Source organism: Danio rerio, chromosome 19 (assembly GCF_049306965.1).
Source record: "Danio rerio strain Tuebingen ecotype United States chromosome 19, GRCz12tu, whole genome shotgun sequence".
Lineage (NCBI taxonomy): Eukaryota > Metazoa > Chordata > Actinopteri > Cypriniformes > Danionidae > Danio > Danio rerio.
The window spans coordinates 34,975,014-34,995,092 of NC_133194.1; the positions used below are offsets into that span (position 1 = coordinate 34,975,014).

The window sequence follows — 20,079 nt, forward strand, 5'->3', positions numbered from 1 at the left end:
TGGGCCAAGACAGATAGTTATTGGGTGAATACTTTTACAATTTGGAAGCCAATAACTTATATAGGCAGATAAATACAAATCTTAGTATGAATATTTCTGAACAGGTTAACAAAAACATAATACACACAAATAAAGTGGACAACTGATTTATTTCAACCTTAAAAGGTGAAAAATTAGGTCACCAGCATACATTGAAAATAGATCAACTGTTTGTCTGAGCGGTTAGGAAAGAATAATGTTAAGCACTTATTAGCAGATACCCATAGGTTGGCTGATATATTGTGCATCACTAGTTGTATTCTTCATTAAAATGTTATTTGCAAGCACTTATTTTGAATAGTGCTACCTATAGAAAAACATTACCCTGTGCCAGTCTGCAACTGCAAATATGTCATTATGTGATAGGAAGTTTGTGCTCTTGACTGTCAGGAAAGAATGTTGCAATTAATGTTCAGTTTCTTACACAGACTGAACTTAACTTTATAAGACCTCAATATATCCTCATAAGCCACAGGTATTCATTGTATCTTTACTTCATGTGTTTTTTGACTCTAAAACCACAGAGACTTGCATTGAATGAATCACCAAGGACCAAAGTAAAAAAGGACTTTAATAATCTACTGAAGAAAATATTTCCTGGATGCCTTGAGCACAACTAAATCAAGAGCAAATGATCATTTTCATAAATCTTTTACTTTAGCATTTGTCGTTTTGGCATCAATATCGCAATGCGTGAATCTGCAATAGTCACCACAGAATCTGCAATGTGGAATCAGGATTAGGGTTGACCGGGCAGATACAACAGTTCAGAAAGCATGACAGTGGAGTTGTTTCAGTTAAACCATAATGAATTACGTTTATCTGTTGTGTGTTTATAAGGCTTGTGTACAAGGAATTACTACATTATTTAGCTTTAAATGTCTCGTGAAGTGCTTTGAAATGTGCATTTTTATTTAAAGTTTAACAATCTCAACCGAAACACTAACAGATGGTGAACCAGTGTAGCTCCTCCCCTTTTTATAAAACAGCCAACAGCATTTTGCTTTATCACCGTTTTGCCAGTGAGAGTGGTCGAGCTCAAGCACTTTAAATGAGAAGCGTTTTGAAGGAGGTGAGGCCTGTCAGATACTAGAGAGCATGTGATTGGTTCTGATTTGATGAGAAACTGAAGTATGAAGGCGAAAGTAACAAACTACAAGCCTTACGTGTTTATATCAGTTTTTTATCATCTAAACGTGAATTTTGTCACTGTTTTGGAGCACGCTAGATAATAGATATCCTAAGAACTAACAATATTAATACTAACATCTAAAAAACTTTATTTTTATTTCATGGGAGCTTTAACAAAGATTTATTTTTATTTATACAATGAAGACTATACAATTTTATTACACTTGAGTATTTTAATTTCTGTACCTGAATAGTTAGACTCTTTTATTTATATTGTTGTTCTACTGTATTTATCTATGCTGGTGTAAGCTAAGAAAATATTATTTACTATTCCTTCCATGCTAATAAAGGACTACCGGGACATTTCAAACACAGGAGGAGTCCTCCTGGCGTGGCATCGTTTCTCACAGCTCCAATACACCTCTCTGCTATTTATCTTATAGAAACCATGTGCTTTTCACCATACTGGTTTGGTGTTATTTGGCGGTTTATGACTTCAGCGTTTTAGTGATGAAATCAACAGAGACATTGATGTATTTCAATAAACACTCTATTTACTATTGTTGAGTCTTGGCCTGAGGAGAGTATGTTAATGTACTTCTCACCCACTTGATCTCTTCAACTTTGCTTTGATGTTTAGTTGGTTTGGGGGTAGGAATTTCACTCATGTTTGACAATGTTGGCTCAGGGTATAAGAAGGAAAGGTAACCGTTGATCAGTGAGAATAGCTTTTAGGCCCCATTTACACTAATTCGTTGTAGTTTTCAGACAGCTTTTTAAGGATCTTCCGCTATATTTCATCTCACTATAGTTGTTAAATGTGATATTTAATTCATTTAATCTTTAACGACTCCTTGGTCTTTTGAATCTATTACTTGTTCTCAGGTAAGCCGCTTTGGCTAAGCGCAAAGATAAGTTATTATATTAATTTATGTACACTGCCTACACTGATTGTGCTTATTTGACTGATTGCTTGCCTATATTGTATAAACCTATTGTACATTATATTTTTTATAATGGCCATTACTGATTATTAAAACTGATATTCGGCAAAAGAGACAGGACTGTTTAGTATTTTTCGAAAAAATTAAATAAGCAATTAAGTTATAGGCTTCGTTGTGTTATAAAAATGTAGCCACACGATGCCTTTACATTTTTAGTGTTTGTTAAGTTAAAATCAAAATCGGCAGTTCCTCCTTATATCATGTTTTCATTTTATCGTTAAGACAGTGAAACAACGTAGCCAAGGTGATGTGAATAGGGTTATAAAGTACACTGTTTTTACCCGGTGTTTCCTTGTGAGTTTGTTTTCGATATGAAACTTGCAAAGTCAGAACTTAAGGAAGGGTGCAAGACTAAACTTTGTGCACTAGCCTAATATTGATGAAAATTCCTCAATCAGAAATGCCTCTTTTTTTAGATGTCTCAATTTTGCTCAGTCAGATAAATAATTGATTTAAACACGCCATCCTTCAAATGCTTTCTGTTTTTGATTATTGGTTCAGGGGTGTCATTGTTTGAGAAAAGACGAGTGTTTCCTAAAACCGTAGTTTCTCGTTTGCAGATCCATCATTTGAACCACGTTAGTTGTAACGTAAGACATCCATAATGATGCTCTAAACAGGATGGGGTAACAACTTCCTAAGAGAAAATCCCCATAACTTTTTTGTGCAAATTATATTGTTTTACATGCACTCGCATTTTTATATATTTTTTAAATATCGAATATTAGTTTAGGTAAAAACATGCACTCGTTGTTATTTTTGTTAATAGAATATGTAAACGGCACATATAAAGGTCAATTTTACCTTTAAAAATATTACTGAGAATATTTCATATTTTATTCTAAAACATAAAACCCCTTAAAAAAAGCTAACATTTATTCTAATCCCATATATAAACCATCACGTTAATGGTTTTAATTTGTAGTAGGCTATTTATTGAGGAATAAAAAAGAATATTCTACTTAATAATAAAATTGTTTATACCAAACCACTGCAGAAATGTTCTAGCATATAGGCCCAATGCAGCAGTATACATTTTTTAAATAAATAGCTTAAGCTACTTTAAATTAAAATTATTAACGTCTGCTATATAATTTTGTTTTTACAAGCTTTGGAGACATATCGTAGATTCTGCTTTCCATAGGTCACCTATAGCTTTCGTCAAGAGCCACGGCTGCGTTCAAAAGGAAATAAATGATTTCAAAGTGCACAATGAAGGGAACGCAATTGTCAATATCAAAATCACTCAAACTGAACTGTAAAGAATACTTTAAGAGGAAAAATAACGCAAGCGAGATGACTTTAATGTATTTTTTTTTATTTTGAGGTTAAATGTTGGAACGTTCAGAACGAATTATACGGTGGGCAAGAGAGTTTAACGCGCTGCAATTTAAGAAAACGCATGCATTTACAAAAAACACCAGCAAATTAAAAAAACGATCTTTATTGTTGCACAGGTGTTGCAAATTCTCACAAAACAAACAACTGAATGTTCACGTAACACATCGGAAATGTTTCAAGGGGACCCAAAACCATTAAGCCGTGTAATCAGGATATTAAAATAAACGAAAAACAACTCGCCTTTCAAAGATCACCAATCACTTCACTGAGCAACAGTCACGGCATAATAACACATCCATATCTCAGCAGGGTACTTCATGTTTTTGGGTTCCCCTGAAACATTTCCTATGTGTTGCGTGGATATTTGCAAGTGTTGTGACCAATTTGCTGCGCTTTTCTTTAGTTTGTGTTGACCAATTTGCAACATGTGTGCTGTCAAATTTATGAAAATCGTTTCTTAATTTGCTGGTGTTTTTTGTAATTGCATGTGCTTTCTTAAATTGCAGCACGTTAAGCTCTCTCAGCCATTGTAGAATAATGCTTAAGGGGGATAACTGGGTGCAAACATACAAGTAGAGGTGTAGTTGCAAACATACAAGTTTGCAACGAAGTTTGAGAATGTCCGTTGGAATGATGGATTGGGAAACACCAAATCAACGAACTATGTTTGTAACTATGTTTGCAACTGGTGGCCTTAGTTGGCTAACAATGGTTTTCGGAAACACACCTCAGAATAGCAGCGTACGCTTCAAGCCTTACACTGGTAATTCATTTATTATATTTTCTGCAGATAATGTACTCGTTTACAAAAAAATCCCAAATCAAAATAAAAATATTAATTACTTCCAAACAGAGCTTTTAAAGGTATTTGGTCAAATAAATCGCAATTTACGTTTATTTTTCCCAATATTGTGCAGCCTTATTTTTTTTTTTCTCCATTTCTTACCTGGATCATCTGCATACCAATCGTTCTGAACCTCCATCCCACAGGGACCCGCCGGACCAAGCACCTCATCACCCCGACTGAATCCACTCACATACCCCAAATTCTGTGAAAAGTGTTCATCCCGGTTAGGGTTCATCCCCCCTCTGTACAACACATCTGGAAACTGCTTCATCGGACAGTTAGCAAATGATACAGATGAGTGCTCAGTGCTTGGAGCTGGGCTCGTGTTAACAGTCCTCTCTCCGTCGTGATTTGGGCCTTGATAAAGAGCCGCGTCTTTGGATTCTCTTGAAGATTCACCCTCCTCATCAGGGTCGTATTCAATTTTTGGATGCACCAACCCTAGAAGTAGACCAGGGGTGGATGAGTTGACTAAATCTGGGCCTGGGCTGACCTTGAGGGGAGCGTTGATGGGTGTATGGTTGGGAAATGCTCCTTGGGAGTTTTCGCTTTCGGAGTCTTTACTGCTGGTGTTTGCTGGAGTGCAAACGGCAGCTGTTGGGGCGTCATCGGGACTGAGGGCTTCTGTGACCTGACAGGTCCTTTGGTCGGCTTCTGAAGTGGACGCCACTGGGGTGCAAGTGACCGAAACTGGGGTTGCACTATTATCCAACCCATCCCTTTCCCTGAGTCTCTCGATTTCCCTGTTACAGATCTCCAGGGATGATTTGATGTAGCCCTTGCAAAAGTTCACCACATCGGTCATCTGCAGGTAACTCGCAGCGGACATTATTTCAATGACATTGTCACTGCGAAGGTCCAGGCGTCCTGAATACAGAAAATCAAGGATGAAGGAGAACGCTTCAGCTGTGACGATGTCCAGAGATGCCGTGCTGTGTCTTTGGCCATTGTCTTGCAGGTAATGCACCAGCAAAGCCCGAAAATAACCACTGCTGGCAAAGAGGATATTACGATGTGCTTTGAACACACGTCCCTCCACTATGATGCTGCAGTCACAGAAGAAGTTCCTCTTACGCTGTTCGTTCAGCTCTGACAAGAGCCTGGACAGGTAGGAAGGAACATCCATGTTCACAGTTGAAGAGCCATCCGTTTCTCTGGAAAAGCAGAAATATGAATCAATGGCTGAGAACATATACTTTTATAAACTTCTAAGACGTTAGGGTTAAATCAGTGTTGTTTGTCATTTAGAAAACGCTAATTTAAAGTCGTAAAAAAGTTGCTGAGATATTATATTTCAGTTTGTTGATATATAGATACTTTACAAATTTCCAGGTAAATCAGCAGCAAAAAAAATCTTAGGTGGATAAACCTAGACCGAAGTTAATAGGAAAGTTCCACTAGTATTTTCCACTAGTATTTTAAAAAAAAACCTCCACGTAAGTTTTGTTGGAAAGATAAAAGGAAAAATATTGTGTGAGACTGATAACCACAGTGAGATTTAACCGTAGTTACATTTTATTTGAATTAATTAGGTTTATTTAATTAAATAGCTTAAGTTTAAATCAACATATTCACACTGAATCATGCACTGAATGAGATAATGCGCTCCCCGCAAGAGCAAAACAAAGACTGCAAGCCAGAACCGTACATTTCAGTGGTGAAGGTATTCTCATTATTTTCAATGCATAGCAGAAAAGAAAAAGGGGATTGTTTCAATGGATGTGCTTTTTTTAAGGTAAATGAAGATGTAGGTTATATAGTTTATTGTTAATTGCAAAGGTCCTTTATTAAAAAAAAAAAAAAAAATGAAAGGAAAAAAGAAACTGCAAGTTCTGAAAGAGATTAAGCCTCAAACAGGTAAAAAAAAGTTGCGAAAAGTAACTACTTTCCCAACATGACTTTCACAACACTACTGATAATAGCAACCAGAACAGAGAACAATGTCAAATTTACTGTCGTGGCCATTGACACAGTATTAGAAACATCCTGCATTTGTTTTTTATTTGCATTCAAACACTGCACTGCTTTTCACTTTTCTCCATAAACTTGTATTGGAGCTGCAGCAATGGTTTCTCTGTTTGTCATCCTTTGAGAAAACACATGATGATCGCCTAGTTATGAGAGATGCCAGGGGTGCGCGAGCGCAAAGCTCATTGTAAATGGTAAAGAAAACCACGCGTTTGTCACGTTACGTCAGAAGAACAACACAGGCTAAAACGAGTGCTGTATAGCAGCAGTGAGGAGATTGTAAATAAAGTATGTAAGGATGTCGCCAGAGTGGCTTTTTGATTTCTTTTCTTGTGCATCCTAGACACAAGGAATGTGTCATACAACTTCACAATTTGTAATGTAACGATATGTATTTGAATAATGATGGTTAGTTCCTTTACTTGAAAGTTCAGATCTGATTATCCTAATTTGTTTTGTTCACGGAGTTTGATGTTTACTGTATAATTAATATTCACACCTTGCAGATGTTGATCTACCTTTACCATTGCACACACTTTGTAACATTTTATTTATCAAGTTTAAGAGTCTCTTTAACATTTGTTTATTTTATAAGAGATCAGATTCTAAATATTTTTGAAGATTTTTGAAAAATAAAACATTGCCTTAGTAATGTTAGTAAATTAAAACAAAGTGGTTAAATAAAAAAAATCCCAATACTCCTAAATGTAATGTTTAAAAAAATTCAATAATTATCGATATCGTGTTAATTTTTTTTTTTTTTTGCAAAAAATCCCAGCCCTAATTTAGGTAACATTAAAGTCGTTTTATATTCTCAAATCCGTTCATTTGAAATGATCCCTATATAGTTTACTACGCTAATTAGAATATTTAGTCTAAAATCACAATTAACTATGACTTCAAAACAGCATTAATACTATTTATTTGACTGTGAACAATGTTGTACTTTAGTCATTGGCTGATAATATGATTTCCCTATTTAGCATTTGCAAATAATACATTTAAGAAACTATAAATTTTAAGGATTAAGTCTGAATGTGCGAATATAAAACCAACTTTACCTCAATGACAGTACACCATAAGTCACATTTAACACGTGCTTATGTATAGAGAGAACAGTATAGAGTTCCGCTATTTATAGAAAACGTAGAGATTACTATACGTTATCCCCTATACGTTACAATAAAAAACAATACCAAATCGAGTAGTTAAAATTGACGATTAACAGAAATTATATTTTATGAATCGTCCCGTTTTCCAGCAATGCAGTACCGAGCGATTTACGAGAGGCGCCAGCGAGGATTAAGAAAAAGCAATCCGCTGCAGTGAATTAAACCCAGCGCACACATTCAAACAGTGAACGGAAACTTCAACTGACGACTCTGCTCAAAGCCGATATTTGGACTCCAGCAATGTTTATACTTACATTCAGCTTTGGGCTAGGTTGTTGTTGTTCATGGTGAGCTTTTAAAAATGTCTACCCAATTGACAGCTTCCTGCCTTCTACGTTGTACTTCCGGGGCATCTGAAATCAATCCCTATGTACTATATAGTGCACTACGCCGACTATCGTCATTTCATCCATTCATTAATATTCAGATTGCTCTTTGAAATTAGGAAATCAGTCTAATCTAACCGGCGCTCAGAGGATGGATTGGAGGTTTTAAATTTCAAAGATTTCATAACTTTAGTTAATTTAGATTTAATGCTTACAAAGATGTCTCTGTAGTAATAACTCAATTTGGTGCCTATCGTTACTATATTCCCAATGTTATTGTTGATAAATTAGGTGGCTCAGACTTTCTTTTAAAATGTAATTTCATCCCTTCTAAATTGCCAATGTCCCTGTCTAACTTTCACAAGTTTTACTTGATTGGAAATTGTGTCACGTGCGCAATAATTCAACAATTTCACCCACACAAAGAAATTATTTGGAGTAATTTTAATGTCTTAATTAGTGGGAAATCTCTTTTTATTGATAGGTGGTTTGAAAGAGGAATTGTTTTTGTTTTGGACTTAAAAAAATTATGGCAAAAAATGATGGCAATGATGGCAATCAAGATGTACATTTTTCTAGATCAATTTTTCTGACAGCATTCAATGGAGGAGAGCGTTCAGTATATCCAACAAAATAAGAGAGATACATTTTTAGATTTTGCAAAATGAATATCCAACAAATTTCCAAATTGCTAATTATTTTGATAAATCTATTTTGTTTACTTTCTGCAAAATACATGAAGAAACTTTATTTCACTTATTCTATAGTTTCACTCACGCTAAACGTCTTTGAAATAACATTATTTTTTATTTATCATCCTTATTTTTATCCATATATTATTTTATAAAAGATATATTACTGAATTTCTCTAGTAATGGTCATGCTGTCTATCTTATTGTTAATTTTTGTGGTACACTGTATGTTTTTTATACGCAAAAATAAGTTCCTAAAGGCAATACCTAGATTTAATACCTTTCTTGCTGAAATTTCATTCAACATTGAATCTCTTAAGCTTATTAATAAGAAGATTAAGTTTCTTCAAGCTTTTGATGATCTTTTCCTTAATGATTGAGGCTTTGTAAAGTTTTCTTTATTTCCTAATCTTTTTGTTGTTGTATTTTCTCTTCAATGCAGTGATCTTAATTTTCTTTTATTCAAGAAAAAAAGAAGTACTCTATGGTAATTCATGAAACCCAGGGAATTTAGGATCCAGGGTCAGGGGCATATGAAACAATGATTTGGCAGTTTTAGCGATTGTAATTTTCTGGGAAAACAAACAAAATGATTTACAATTTTAAAGAGAGATATCGAAAATTGATAGGCGGCCTGTGGCAACCCTAGATTAATAAAGGGACTAAGCCGGAAAAAATGAATGAATAAAAAATTGATAGAATAAAATAAAAATAATATTTGAATTGGGTAAGCTAAATTGTCTGTAGTGTATGAGTGTGAATGAGAGTGTATGGGTGTTTCCCAGTGATGGGTTTCGGCTGGAAGGGCTAACACTATGTAAAACGTGCTGGAAAGGTTGGTGGTTCATTCCGCTGTGGCGACCCCAGATTAATAAAAGGACTAAGCTGAAAAGAAAATGAATGAAATGAATGAATGAATGTGTAATGAATGACGGCGTGTATGATTTAAAAACCAATTTATAAAGTCATTTTTTGCTACCTTTATTTCCACTTTTGTGCTGGAAACATATTAAAAACATTCTCTAAATATATTTTATTATTTATAGTCCCTTTATTTATTAGGGGTCACAACAGCAGAATGAACCACCAACTTATCCAGAATATGTTTTTCACAGTAAATCCCCTTTCAGCCGCTGCCCTGTGGGAAACACCCATCGTTAACACTCATATACGGCTAATTTAGTTAATCCAATTCACCTAGCACCTGTCTTTGGACTGTGGGGGAAACTGGAGCACCTTGAAAAAACCCACACCAACACAGGGAGAACATGCAAACTCAGAAACACTAACTGGCCCAGCCGGGGCTCAAGGTGACAGTGCTAAGCACTGAGCTACCGTGTCGCCCCTCTAAAATATTTTATATGTTTAAATGAATGTTTATTGTTATTAAATTGTTGATGCTTGTTTTTTTTTTTTTATTTCTTCATTTCCTTCTTGGTGCTGGAAACTTTTGGACTTTATCAATGTTGTGGATGAAACAACTGAAGCATTCTTTAAATGTCTTCTTTTGTAATGCAATCAATTTCATTGAGAACATTTCCTTAACGTTTTCTGTTGAATGACACAATGTCATAGCAAGCTCATTTTAACAAACCTGTATGATTTCCTGGTTGCAGGAATGAGGTTGCAAAAAAAGGATGAGGTTGCAAAAAATTAAAAGAATGTTTTTGCTATTTTTGGCCCGTATGATCTAAGCTTGGACTGTCCAAAAGTTTCCAGCACCAGAAAGAAAATAAAATACAATTGAGCAAAAACAACAACACATTAACAAATACTGTGGTTGCCAAGTCTTATCTTGTTCAGTATTTTAATTTTGTATAACAAAGAGGCATACATTTAAGTGGCTCTCTGCATTTAATCAGTAGGTTTTAATGATATTATTGAAAGATACTATTTAATTTGAACTCATCCAACATGTCTTTACGAAAAACTCCTTTTAATATGACTGAAAATAGCTTAAAATGGTGCACCTTAATGGTCTCTCACGATGTGCACGTTAGCCCATTTTATTTGTCGCCCTCTGAGAAAAACAATAGTTTGTTGCCTTCTATTGATAGGATGTAAAATCACTAAATCCTAATGGACTACAGTGTAAAAAATGCTTGGTTCCACACAATTCCTTCATGTTGTCCAAACAAAAAAAATCCATTATGTTAACTTAATCTTTTTTTTTTTTTTACAAACTTAAGTTGATGCAACATAAAGCAATTAAGTTGTACCAAAAAACGTGAAGGAATTGTGTTGTCTGCACTGAAACAAATATTTTTTTTGAGTGTATGATGTCCCAAAATACACATTTATTAAAAATAAATGTATTTGTTTTAATGGTATGCAGTGTTGGATAAAGTTACTTTTGATTGTCTTTAAATTGTCGTTGTCTTTAAATATGTTTTTTTCTTTCCTTTTAACATTATAATCTTAAGATTGTAATATATCACTTTTTACCCAACACTGTTAATTTGCATGTTAAATGTATTTCAAGAGTTCACACTTAGCTGATGATTGATTATAGAGCTTGTTTGGCATGCTGTCCTGGGGGAGAGCCCTGAACTCATAAGATCCTCGAGCCTGGGGCTCCCTCCCATTAGCAAGGCGAGAGGGGAGTTTGAGCTCAGGTAGATCTCGAGAACTCCCCTGCTGTAGTTACTAATGAAGAGATAGTGATTGCTCTTAAAAGACAATTACTTACTAGGAGCACGTCTATGGTGTTGATTAGGATTAGTCAATTATGTTAAGTTGCATGTTTTTGGATAGTGGGAGAAAACCGGGGAACCCAGGGAAAACCTACGTGAGCATGAGGAGAACCTGTAAACAGAAGCGTCGGCTGACTTGGTAAGGACTAGAACCAGTGACATTTTTGCTGTGAGGCTACAGTGCTAACCACTGGGCCACCGTGCCACCCATCTAGAAAAGGAGGAGGAGTAGGGGGAAGGAGGGATTCTTCAAAACCAAGATGGCTGTCATATGGACCTTATGGTATCTATATTGGCTTATGAATCTGATCTATAGTCTGATTGGTAAATCATAAATTGAATAATGCGGGGCCAGCTGCAAGCAATCATAAGCACATAATCCTCTCGAAATTAGTTTATTAAAAAACTTCACATATTGTATGGCTTATATTTTTTGGCAGTGTTGTAAGTTGTGTAAAACAGCATTAATCCTATTAATTAAGTGTGAAACTTGAAATTGATTGGCCACAAGAGAAATCAAATAGAAATCTATTCTTGAACAAATGTGTATTTGATTTTTTTGACACTCGAATAATAACTGACTGATATTATAACCAGTTAAACAAAATAATAACTGACTAATATTATAGCCTTGTGCAAAATATTTGGTCATGAAATCCATAAACAGAGTACTGAACTAGCAGTTTAAGAAGATATTTGTGCCATAATTTACATATCAATCTCAGACAAATTATAATTTCAAACTTATAAAAATGTATTTAAAAATCACTTTGTTAAACTTTTCGATGTCAAACATTGATTGTGCAAGAGATCAAGGTCCCATAACGCAATTTGTAAATGTAAATAAATGGAAAACGAATCACAAAACAGGAAACTGTTAAACAGTCCTCATGAAAAAAAGATAAGCCCACAGTCTCTTCCAATTAGAACACATTTACCAGGGATCACCACAGTGGAATGAACCACCAAGTATTTTGCCATGTTTTTTATGTGGCGGATGCCCTTCCAGCCGCAACCAATCAGAACTATTAGAAATTAGTTACTAGTTAAATAATGCTATTAGTAACTAATTAGTTGATTAATCCATTCATTTTTCTTTGGCTTAGTCCCTTATTTATCAGGGGTCACTATGGTGGAATGAACCACCAATTATTCTGCAATGTTTTTTTTATGCGGGGGATGCACTTCAAGTATCAACCAATCAGATCTGTTAGTAATTAATAATCAAGTTATTAGTAACTAATAAAACAATTCACTCATTTGTTTTCCTTCGGCTAAGTCCTTTATTTATCAGGGGTCGCCACAGTGGAATGAACCACCAATTATACAGAAAGTGCTATACAAATATACTTGAATTGAACTATACCATGTAAACAAATTAATGCAGACAGTGCAGTTAACACTCTCACCAGACGAGGGAGCAAAAATCCCTGAAACTGCTGGCAGTGTCAAGAGTTTCAGCAAGTGCACATTTCCAGGCCTGTGACACAGACGACAGAGTGATGAACAGCACATTCATGAGAAGTAGTTTATTTTTCAGCATGGTGGTCAACCACTATTGTCAGTGCGAGATGACAAACTCTGAAATAGATCCCACTCCTACTGGGGACTGATGTCTTCACAATGCCTGTATCCTAACATGGCCGTTCTGCCAGCTCATGTCAGACCATGTGCCTTACCCCCATTGTCTCCAATGGAATGCGTGTTTATTTGCTCTCTTTAGCCTGAAAATAGCTGTTTTTTAACGTTTGGACCGAGATAAAACAAACATGTAGTTCCTGCGGGCCGCACCGCACCCATGCATCACAATCCACAGCGCTCGCAAGTGATTTTTAACACTGATGGGTCACCGGGTGAGTTATTTGTTTGCTGAATTTTCCCAGGGTAAAGCCACAGAGCACAAAGGCTTCATGGTGGCCCCTCGAAACCGCAGGGTAGGCGAGTGGACATAAGCCGCCATACACCCTCTTTTGAAAATGAAATTTATAGCACCTCATAAAACTCTATTCATCCTTATAATTCCTATATACAAACCAGAGTGTTGTGCCCGAATGCTGTAAACTTGAAACTACCCTGAATCAAACGCTGATGTTCATACTTTAAGATGAAGTGTTCACCGAAATGAGTGCTTTTGATTCGCCCCTTTTCAATGTTTTGAATCGCAAATATGGTTTTCGGGCCATTCCCAATGTTTCTGTATATTAGATTTGAAGAATGCAAGTCAATAATTTACTGTCATCATGAGCAGATAGACTGTAGTGTGAAAGTAAGAAAACTTTTTTTAATTTCCGCTGTTAAAAAATCAGCTTTGCTATCACAGGAACAAACTGCTTTTCAAAGCAAAACAGATAATTGTTGTTAGAAATTTTACATTCTAAGAAATAAGTAAAACAACACTCTGGGGTACTGTCTTTACAGGTTGGTACTCTAATTTACATGACCAACTTAGACTATATAGTTTAAAACTACTAAAAGTCTCAACATAGGCTCATTCTGAAAACGTACCCCTATATATATGTTTCTGGAGATTGTGAATTATGTAGCCAGAAGAATGTATGGCTGCATTTCATTTTTTAAATAAGCACTATGGTGCGGTATGACGCAGTTCCTGACTGCTTACCTCGGCTTTCCCGCTGTTACCAGCTTGTCCAGTTAGCTTGCCATGTACTTCGGCAGACGCAGAAAGGAGATGACCACGATGACGGGGTTCCAGTTCAGTGAAAAACGATTCCAGAAAGCAGGTAAGACAAAAACAAATCCAAAAAATAAAATAAACAAGTAAATAGGAAGGTGAAAATGTGGTAAAACAGGGTAAAGTCAGGCGAGGGCATTTCTTTTTCTGCATTGCATTTTAAATTTGTTGGTTGGGTTTAGGGAAGTGGGTGGGAGGGTCAATGGGTGCTTTTTAAAATACTATTGGTTGGGTTTAGGGAAGGGGGAGGGTGGGTCAGGTGATTGGTCAGTCATTCAGTCAGTCAGTCAACAGCAGCCTCTAGTGGATTTACGTGAGAACACTCACGAGAGAAATTTGAGATTTGAAAAAGCGTACACAGCGACATATCTGGCGGTCTCCGAAAAAATTTATATAGAGGTAGGTTTTCAGAATGAGCTTGGGTTGAAAAGTGTCTATAAAAGTTACATTATACCATTTTCAATGGTTGTCAGAGGAGAGATCAAGTTCCACGACGCAACCTGAAATCCTGAAAGAACTATGAGATTCGGGCGATTGATGTTTATATTTGCAATCATATTTACAGTTTTAAAATAGGTCATAATATTACTGTATTTTTAGAGTTTTACATCTAATCAGTGACTACAATTATTTTTCAATATATGTGTTATTTATTACAGTAAATACAGTAACTACAGTACACATGGACTTGGAAAACTATGATGCCATAACTCTAATTTCAGAAAAAAGACTGACCGTCGATTTGATAAAAATGTCAAAATAAATAGGAAAGGAAAGTTTATTTATAGAGCACATTTCTTGGAACAAACTCTTTCTCCTGCTTTCACTTCTAATTCTAACAAAGGGAGTGATTTGTTTGTGAATAAATCTCCGCTATGGTGAATGATTTATATGAACCATCTATATCCCTGCATCTCAATATGCACATCCACCTTTTTGACCTAAATGATAAATAGTTAACAATAATACAAGTTTCTGGCACTGCAGCTTCTTGTTGTCATGTTTGCTTTTCTTTGTTTGCTGATTTTATTCAACAAAACTAACATGAGCGTAGAAATTAGTGCAGGCTATTGCTATTTTGCCTCATGGTCAGTGTATTAAGTGACTGTATTATCATCAATAACGTGACTTGTTGAGCACAAAAGTTTGTAACATATAAAATCGTAAAAGATGAAAGGTCACCTATGAAATGTTTTGCCTTTATGCTTGGTTTTCTTTGTTTGCTCATTACTATACCCATATGCAATGCAAAAGTCCGGCAAGTAACGGCATTTTATAGAAATTATGGTAAAAAAGGTATAGTTTAATGCGGAATCGATGTACAGATTTTTAAAATAAGTTCTTATAAATGTTCACCCTATTATTACAATTCTGTAAGCTTAAAAACACAAAAATTAAGTGTGCCCCTTAAAAAAAGGGGCCAAAACGAGTGCTTCAGTATGTGTCATAAATATGGCCGCCAACTTCACTTTCCCGCCCTTCAGATCTCCAAAGGTGCTCCCCAACACATTAAATCTGAAGAATGCGACTGAACATTTTCTTGTCATCGAATGCGAGCAGACAGACAGACAGTAGTGCGGTGTTGATGGCGTGTCTTCTGGAGACCGAGCGGGGCAAAGAGCTGCATTTTCCCAGGCGTAGATGCACACCACGGGGATATTTAGAGCCACAGAAGAGCACTGATTAAAGAGAGAGACAATGGGGAGAGATTGCCATGACATGGTGGCATTTTCCATTCCCGAGCGCTGCCTCTCATGGGCGCAAAGACTGCGCCGTGAAACGTTTGAATTATCCCAGAATGCCAGGAATTTATGTTGTGGCACCAGCGCAGACCCTTCACACATTGATCACGAGATCTGAGACAGCGCTTTGACTGTGTCTTTTGTGTGCATGCGTGTTGTGGGCGGTAGGTGGGTGTGTTTGTTTGAGGTGGAACGGTCATAGTAAAACCACAAACCGTCTGGACGATCTGCACATTGGGGGTCTTGGTGATGTGATACCAATTTTGGGGAGGGTGGGGGGCATAATAGGAGCGGCGCCCCTCTGCAGACTGAAGACACCACTCTCCTCTGTGGCCAGAAAGGAAATCTCGTCTCTCTGTAATTACCACTTAATGTCCTTGTGTCATTCGGAGACGATGTCTCATTGTGCCCCGCGCGTCTTCCCTTTCTCTGTTCCCAGGCCTGAAATAAACATGGCAGCCTTTTTATTATCATTAATTTGAGGCAAAGGAGAGTAATAATTGCTGTCGCTACAACCACACGCTTCCGGCCACAAGTGGAGATTTGCTGTCTGCATCTAGAGCATTCATTGCCGCTCTTGTCATTACTTTTTAAAAGAAGAGTCCATCAAAAGAAAGAGGAAAAAAAAAAAAAAACTTATTCAAGATAATCTGCACTGCATTATTTATAAATAGGCATATGATGGTCTCAAATGTTCTTGTTGCAATAATTACTGAAGCTTTTATCATGCTATTCTATTGTATTCTATGATATGACATTATATTATATTATATTATTCATACACTTTCCTTCAGCAGTCCACAGTGGAACGAACAGACAATTTATCCAGCATTTGTTTTACAACCCAGTACTGGGAAACACCCATAAACCGAGAAGCCCCTATGTTATATTATATTATATCATATTATATTATACCACAGACTTAAGATTTATTAACATCAACATGGAGAAATAGCATTCTTTAGCATTTGCTATAGATGTTATGTTAATGTTGGTTTAAAAGTACTGATATTGGTCATTCACTCCAGTAAATAAAACTGTCTCTGTTTTTTGTTTGTTTTGTTTTGTTTAACCACTTGCCTGCACAAAGTTTTTTAATATTCAAAATGATGCAGTGCTGGATTGAATCACACCATTTTTCCACATCACATAAATAGTTAACTATATGAGACAAACAAAACATAATTTAATTTTTAACAATGATTTTATTTATTATGACACTGTTATACACTGTTTCTTTTCAAAGTAAAAAAAAACTTTATATATACTGATAATTTTATGCTATTCAGAAGCCACGTGGACCCACTGACCCACTGTAAAATCTGCTTCTCTCTCTCTCTCAAGTTCAAAGCAAACTTGAATGCCAAAGCATTTTACATATGTATATAAAATAGCCTATGTAATATATTAACATCAACAAATCAATAAAATAATCAGCAAATAAATGACAGAAAAAGGAATAAAAATAGACAATATCTCTAAAAATTATAATAATTATCTACAAGATTAAAACTTTACAGTCATTTTGTCCTCTCCGAGTATAGTGAAGTTTTTCTGAGTTATTTAGATTAAAGAATATATTATATTATGTTTCTCTCACACATGCAAAAATGCACATGATTAACGACAGAAAAACGACAAAAACTGCAAACGATTTAAAAAGCGAAACCTTCCGAGATATTTTAGGAGATTCAGAAGCCCGGTCACGATTTTTTTAAGTCTCAAAAATGCGCGTCTCTGTGGGTCTGCGAAGCACGCGAAACGGTCTGTGGGAGTGTTCAAAGGTGTCGCACACAGAACAGAAACAGGTGAACAAGAGAAGACTTTTCACTACTTAATCAATTGCGGATGTTTGGTTATATTGGGCAGATACAAAAGAGTGTAAAAGGATGATAATAATAGTGAAAAATATGTGTCACTAAATATACTTGGGCGTCCGTTAATACTTAATTTAAGTAAAGTCTATGTGTGCAAAGCTTATTGGTTAATATATTTACATAAGTAAAGGCCAGAAGTATTTCAGTTAATTTTTTCATAAATATACACTGTTAAACCCAATAAGTGAAAGTAACTCAAACCATTTGAAGAAAACGATTGCAACAAACCATTTAAGTTCAAAAACAATCCCTAATGAGTACTGTGAACTTAATCGTTTTAAATAAACAAAGCAGTTTGAGCACAGTAGCTTAAAACCAGATAAATGAAGATAACTCAAACCAACTGAGTACTATAAAACTCAATAAGTTAAGTCAACTCAAACCGATTGAGGAAAGTGATTGTTTTTGAGAAAACCATTTAAGTAAAAAAAACTAATCTATATGAGTACTGTGAACTTAAACAATTTAAGTTGATGTAATGAAGTACTTAATTAACTCATTCCCTTCAACACTGAGCTCAAAACTCTTTTTTAAAATGAGTAGAATTAACTTTCATTCAATCTTGAGTTAACTACACTCATTTCATTTGATAAAGTCGACTGTTGGGTTTTACAGTGTATCTGTTACGCTGAATGACGGTTGAACTGTTTTTCAATCACATGTTGACATTTTATTTTCACAAAATGTAGTTGAAATATTAGAGCAGGCAATTTACTTCAATTTTATATGCTTTCTATGAATAATAAATCACTGTTATACATTCGAGGTAGACACCAAAATTGGACATCTTGTCTTTGACCAACATGTGGTTCAAATAAAAAACTAAAGCCACATAAGATTGGAACAATATTAAAATAAATATTATTACATGTAAAAAAAATAAAAAATAACATAATAATAGCTTATTTTGGGTGAATTTCTCTACTAACTACATTAAAATGTCTTTACTTGTCTCAGTTACAAATAAAAATCTATCAATGGTTCACCTTTGACAGGCAGCACAATGATCATATTACGACTCACGTATGTATGCTAATCTGTGTCTGCTGTAAGGCAAGGATTCTGTTTGTGTTAATGTGGAGTGCGTGACAGTGGTCCTGCTCGCATCTGTGTTTCTGTTTGTGTCTGTGTGGTTTGGATACGTCTGTGTCCATCCCAATGTGTGTTTGCTGTGCCCATGAGAGTGTGTGACTGCACGCTGTTGTTTGGGATTGTGCCGCCACTACCTACGGGCCGGCCGTCGCTCGGCTGCGCTGAGCTGTAATGACAGGGCCGACTGGCTGTAATTAAGTTCAAACATAGCAGCGTGGTGGACGGAGCCGGAGGCCTGCAGCCCTCAATATCATGCAGGCCGACCACAGACTGACAGCTCTCCAACACCCACTGAATGCTGAAACTGAACGCTGAGCTAATCCTAATCCGGAAGACAGACTCGCCGAGATCAAATATACGACAAAAAGCTGACAACTATGTGGTCTTAAAAAAATTTTCTTCTTACAGTGGCCCAGTGCACAAAACAATGAAAATTAAAAAGGAAACATTGATAGAAACTAACTAAGAATATATATAATCAAGACATAAAGTGCAATAGAATATTAAAAACAAATTCAAATTTACAATACAAAAAAATCAAGCCAGAACACATCTGAATCAAAAAAAAAAAAAAATAGAAGAGGATTTAAAGAGTCCCTACTACACATTAAAAGGGGTCATATTTTAGATAAAATATTTCGACAACAGGCTGATATGCATGCAAGGTCAAAAACATATTCATTGTCTTATAATATGCATTTATTTTTACCTAATTATCCCAGCGACTCCCATATGATTCGTTCAGCTATTCATTTGTTCCCAAACCCCTCCTTAGGGCAAATCTAATCTGCGCCGATTGGACAGATGAAAGCCTGTTGCGATTGGTCAACAGCGTTCAGCACGAGACAAAGCGAAATGGCCACCATGGCTTATCAACAATAATGAAGTAGTCAGAGAGCATAGTGTATGTGTGAGCATACCTGCCAACACTCCTGTTTTTCCAGGGACTCTCCCGTATTTCAGACCCATCTAGAGCCACCCTCCCGTTTTGGTATTTATCCCAGAAAACTACCGTAATTTCAGGTGTGTATGTGAGCCCAATGCAGGACTGCATTAAAGCAGTGCAGTTAAACACCAGCATATTGCTTTATTCTTAACCATGACACGCATTTATTTTTAATCCACACAGTGGCAAAAGCTGAACATTTTGAACCTCGACTGCTGCACGTGTGTAGGAACAGCCGACAGTGGCCATAACAATGACAAATGACAAAAGCGAGTTCACAAACACATTTAAATCCTTTAACAAAGCAGCACGCATCACGTTTTCAACTTGGCATTAGACGGGATATGAGAATATAAGAGTTAACTTGATACAGTACAAGCGGTTACAAGAAACAAAACACAATTAAATAAATAATTTGCAAGCTAGAGAAAACAAGGAGGCAACCATTTTAATCACACTTACTTACACTTGTGAAATGGAGGAAGAAACTGATCTATGAGCTGTGTACTGTAAAGTT

At 35.9% G+C, this 20,079-nt stretch overlaps 2 protein-coding genes across 4 annotated transcripts in view; both read right to left on the reverse strand.

The window, feature by feature from the left end:
- Nucleotides 1-20,079, reverse strand: part of hpca (hippocalcin) — an 802,589-nt gene that overhangs the window by 594,530 nt on the left and 187,980 nt on the right. The window lies entirely within an intron of this gene.
- The window catches only part of zbtb8b (zinc finger and BTB domain containing 8B), a 67,338-nt gene that overhangs the window by 8,172 nt on the left and 39,087 nt on the right, over nt 1-20,079 (reverse strand). For 2 of the 3 annotated variants that reach the window (XM_073930802.1, XM_073930801.1), the window contains exon 3: nt 4,462-5,516. In XM_073930802.1, the coding sequence (XP_073786903.1) occupies nt 4,462-5,516 (1,055 nt within the window). 3 annotated transcript variants of the gene reach the window in all.